The sequence below is a fragment of the Lottia gigantea genome, assembly GCF_000327385.1.
Source record: "Lottia gigantea unplaced genomic scaffold LOTGIsca_2, whole genome shotgun sequence".
In the NCBI taxonomy this organism is placed as follows: Eukaryota; Metazoa; Mollusca; class Gastropoda; family Lottiidae; genus Lottia; species Lottia gigantea.
In genome coordinates, this window is record NW_008708400.1 from 7,000,690 (window position 1) to 7,004,401 (window position 3,712).

General features: G+C 36.7%; 1 protein-coding gene across 1 annotated transcript; it reads right to left on the bottom strand.

The window, feature by feature from the left end:
* Positions 1–2,590: 2,590 nt before the first annotated feature.
* On the bottom strand, positions 2,591–3,378 carry LOTGIDRAFT_97333 (hypothetical protein; the record flags this gene model as incomplete). Its single annotated transcript, XM_009053110.1, has 2 exons — positions 2,591–2,785; positions 3,136–3,378. Coding segments are annotated over 2 exons (438 nt in total), but the record flags the coding sequence as incomplete, so codon positions are not given.
* Between the last annotated feature and the right edge of the window lie 334 nt (positions 3,379–3,712).

Genomic DNA, 3,712 nt, shown 5'->3' on the forward strand with positions numbered 1-3,712 from the left:
ATTCCATTATATAAATCAATTCTATTCAACTGAACTGGATAACACATGCGGTAACCTATCAATTATTGGGCATTCACTTTCATCTTTCAAAAACAGAACATTATTTTTTTTTTTAAATCTAATGAATATAAGTCAAGAATATTTCATAAGATGTACGTACATTTTAGTCTATTGTCTATCAAGTGGATCCATTGACACAATTGTTTATCTTTCCAAGCACGATAATAACTATTCCCAGCGGTATCTTTGTTCAAAGTAGCATCACTATTCTTTTGATTCTTATCTAATCAACCAAATTATCTGGGAAACGGGATTGTCTGTCTAGGTAAATGATTGTTCATAGACTGGAATATCTGCCTCTATTCCAATCTCTGATAGTTATTTCTACAGTTGGCCCTATTTCCTGTTTTTTTTTTCCGTAGACTGCTGTTGGAACTGCAGACAGCATAAATATTGTAGGGGATAGTGATGGTATACTGAACTGCAAAATGGCAATCCTTCCGAAAACGGTTTCTTGAATCCTCCGCCTCCGCCATCCCGCCAAGTCATTTGAGACTTGATATTCGCGAATTGAAAAGCACGTATTTCTGATGCAGGCTGCAATAAAAAGTTGAAATGTTTTTATTACGTATGACGAAACGAAACAATAAATAAATCTTGTTCTTTTTCAACACGCAAATGTTTAGCAATCCAACTGTGGCGAGTTTGAACGTGAATTAAAGTGAGTGCGCTATGTTATTGTTTTTTCAATTTTACTTGTGAGTAGAGATAATGTCGGCGACTGCATTTTCGACTTTTAGAAAAAAATAACATGGCGCGCAGAAACGTAATAAAAACATTCTAACTTTTTATTGAAGACTGCATCAGAAAATCGTGCTTTTCAATTCGCGAATATCAAGTCTCAAATGACCTGGTGGGATGACGGAGGTAGTCTGCCTTCGGCGGAGGATTCAAGACACCGTTCCGAAAAGATAAGGGTTTGACCGATCCGTGATAATAAATAGGTTTGAAAGCTCCGCACGGAGGTAAAAATCCCTATAAAAAGGATCTATTTTTCTGATTCTGTATGAAGGGATTATGCGATTTAAGAACTGCGGCATCAAATGTTAAGAGCGTTCTGCAGCAAACACTTATAAAGCAATTTAATTATAACAATTAGAAATACAAGGGCTAAGTTCAAACATGTGTCGACGAATTAGAGAATTGAACCATCGAGAGCAACAAATGGAATGTTTGATGTTCTGGGGCTGCATATCGCATCGAATTCGCTTAAAGTTGTATTACGTTAAAGCGCGTCACACTCTAAGCGCAATAAATCAAACGGCGTTATCGAGAAAAATGTGATAGATGGAGGTTGCCAAAAACCTATACCTCTGTCTTGATTGATCCTCTGTGACATCTTCTAAGGTGATCTACCCCTCAAAATGGAATTTTGTGCAGATTTAGTCTCTAATGAAGAATTCTCATCTGATAAGCAGCCATTTTGTTTTGATTTTAAAACGGACTAAATGGTGTTTAAACTTAACATCCACAGCGGCCCCCCTTTTAGATTTTATACGCGACCAATTTTCCGTAGGCCTCCTACCGAATTTCTTTGGACTTAACATGTATCTTGTGACAAAATCCTCCGGTGCCGCCAGAAACTTAAAGCAACTGCAAACATTAAATCATGTGAATCCAAAGTGATTATGGGCTAATATTGTACGCGTTTGGAAGAACTAACTCTGCTCGTGTAAACGGCCATTGTTCCAACCTAGCACATTTGTCTGCAGCAGTAGGCCTAGCCTCCTCTCTTCTCTGTGTTCGATATAAAAAGACATTTACAGAAAAATATGATGATTTATTGGGAAATTAGTAAAAGTTTTCAAGTCAATGAAATCAGTCCTTTCCAACAGAGGTCTTGACACCATACGCTGATGAACACCATAGACCGAATGCAAAAGTCTATGACGTCACTTCGCTATCAGTTACTCACCCCGGTCGCAGACGACAGTTTTAGATGAGACAACGTCATAATTGACGGCGTCATGATCTCTGCTGAAAAATCGTTGATTAAATTTCCTTGAATGTTAGTAGGTGAACATAAGAGGGAGTAATACAGATAAAACAATAAAAGAATATTAGTACAATTAGCACATGTTAGTATATATATTTATATGTAATATATACAACTGAAGGGATAATTCCATGCAATTTTTCCGTCGGTATCACCTGGAACTATTCCCTTAAATGCATCTTAAAATTCATCTGGGCTGTAGACCCATCTGCAGCTGATTTTAAGCTTGAATGTGACACTAGAAAAATACAACTGAACTAAATAAAATGTAATAATGTATTTTTGAAACGTAATTGTCTGATCCGCCAAAAGCTTGGTATTTGAACTAAGGATTTAAAAAATTTGATGACCAACAGAAAAGAAATAGGTCAAAATAAGGGGGAGATAATCTACAGCACCAGTCGGCAGCAAACGTCAAGTACTACCAGTAGGTTGTGATGTTGTCATGCTGGAACTTGATTTGTCCTCATCAAGACGGGTTTGTGTTCGACGGTCAATTTCCAACAGGTGACTCTCAAGTTCTTTGACGGTCGCTGATCCGGATGACATAGCCTTTACTAGATCAATTAAATCGTTTGGTTCGACATTTGGCAAAAACCGAAACATTGGGCGGCCACTGGCATCTATGACGAATTTTTCGAAGTTCCATGTCACATCAGTGGGTCGAATTGGGTCTGAAAAAACCTCAGATTTCGCGAATTTGCCTTCATCTGGAGTTCTGCAAGATGCCTAGAAAGAAATATCAAAAATGGAATCAGGGCCTAGAAACGTAAAATTTCAACAGATCTCAAGAACAATAACCGTTTTGGTAGTCATCGGGTCGACTCTCGGAAGCACTGGCACAGGAATCAGAATTTTTCTTGATAGTGAAATGCATATTTGAATCTCTCAATTCCAACTCATGTATGTGAATTCATAAAAGATGGTGGGTATTTTTATGTAAATCAGAGATTCAGAAGACGCTTGCTTATCATTAGATGAATTTTTAGTACTAGTCCGGAACTTAGGCCTACATTAGTAATTTTTGACAGAAGTCGGATACCACAATCTGAGTTTCAGACTAATTGCTTCTGACTCACCTTGAGAAATTTATATAATTTAGATTCTTTCTCACCATTCACGTCAATTTTCTTAAAAAGATCAAATTTTGGTATATAGCCGGATCCTGGTCGAACGTATCGTAAACCATTCAGTAATTCCGTCATATTGGCTGCTGGTTCCTGATGGCCGAATTGGTTACAAGGAAAGCCAGCGAATTTTAAAGATGGCGCACTGCCTTCTTTAATGATTGCATTCATTTGGAGATATTGGTGGGTAAACCCTGAAATTAAAATCGAAAAATCAATATTATATACTGAAAAATTTTCAAATCAGTAGAATAAATTTGCTATGAGAAAAATGATTGCATAAACTAATTTAGGAATATAGGCATAACTTCCAGTGAAAGTTTTCTGTTTGCTGGTTCCAAGCAAATGATATTCAACAAGGATTACTTTCTTTATGAACATGAATATATAAAAACGAAAGTTATTCTTCAGCTATACAAATATTTGTTGTACCGAAAGCTAAATTGATTTCTATAAGTTGAGTGATGACATAACTGTAAGACTGAATCCGTATAATAATAACTTGATGAATAGTGGAGACGCTCGGTAA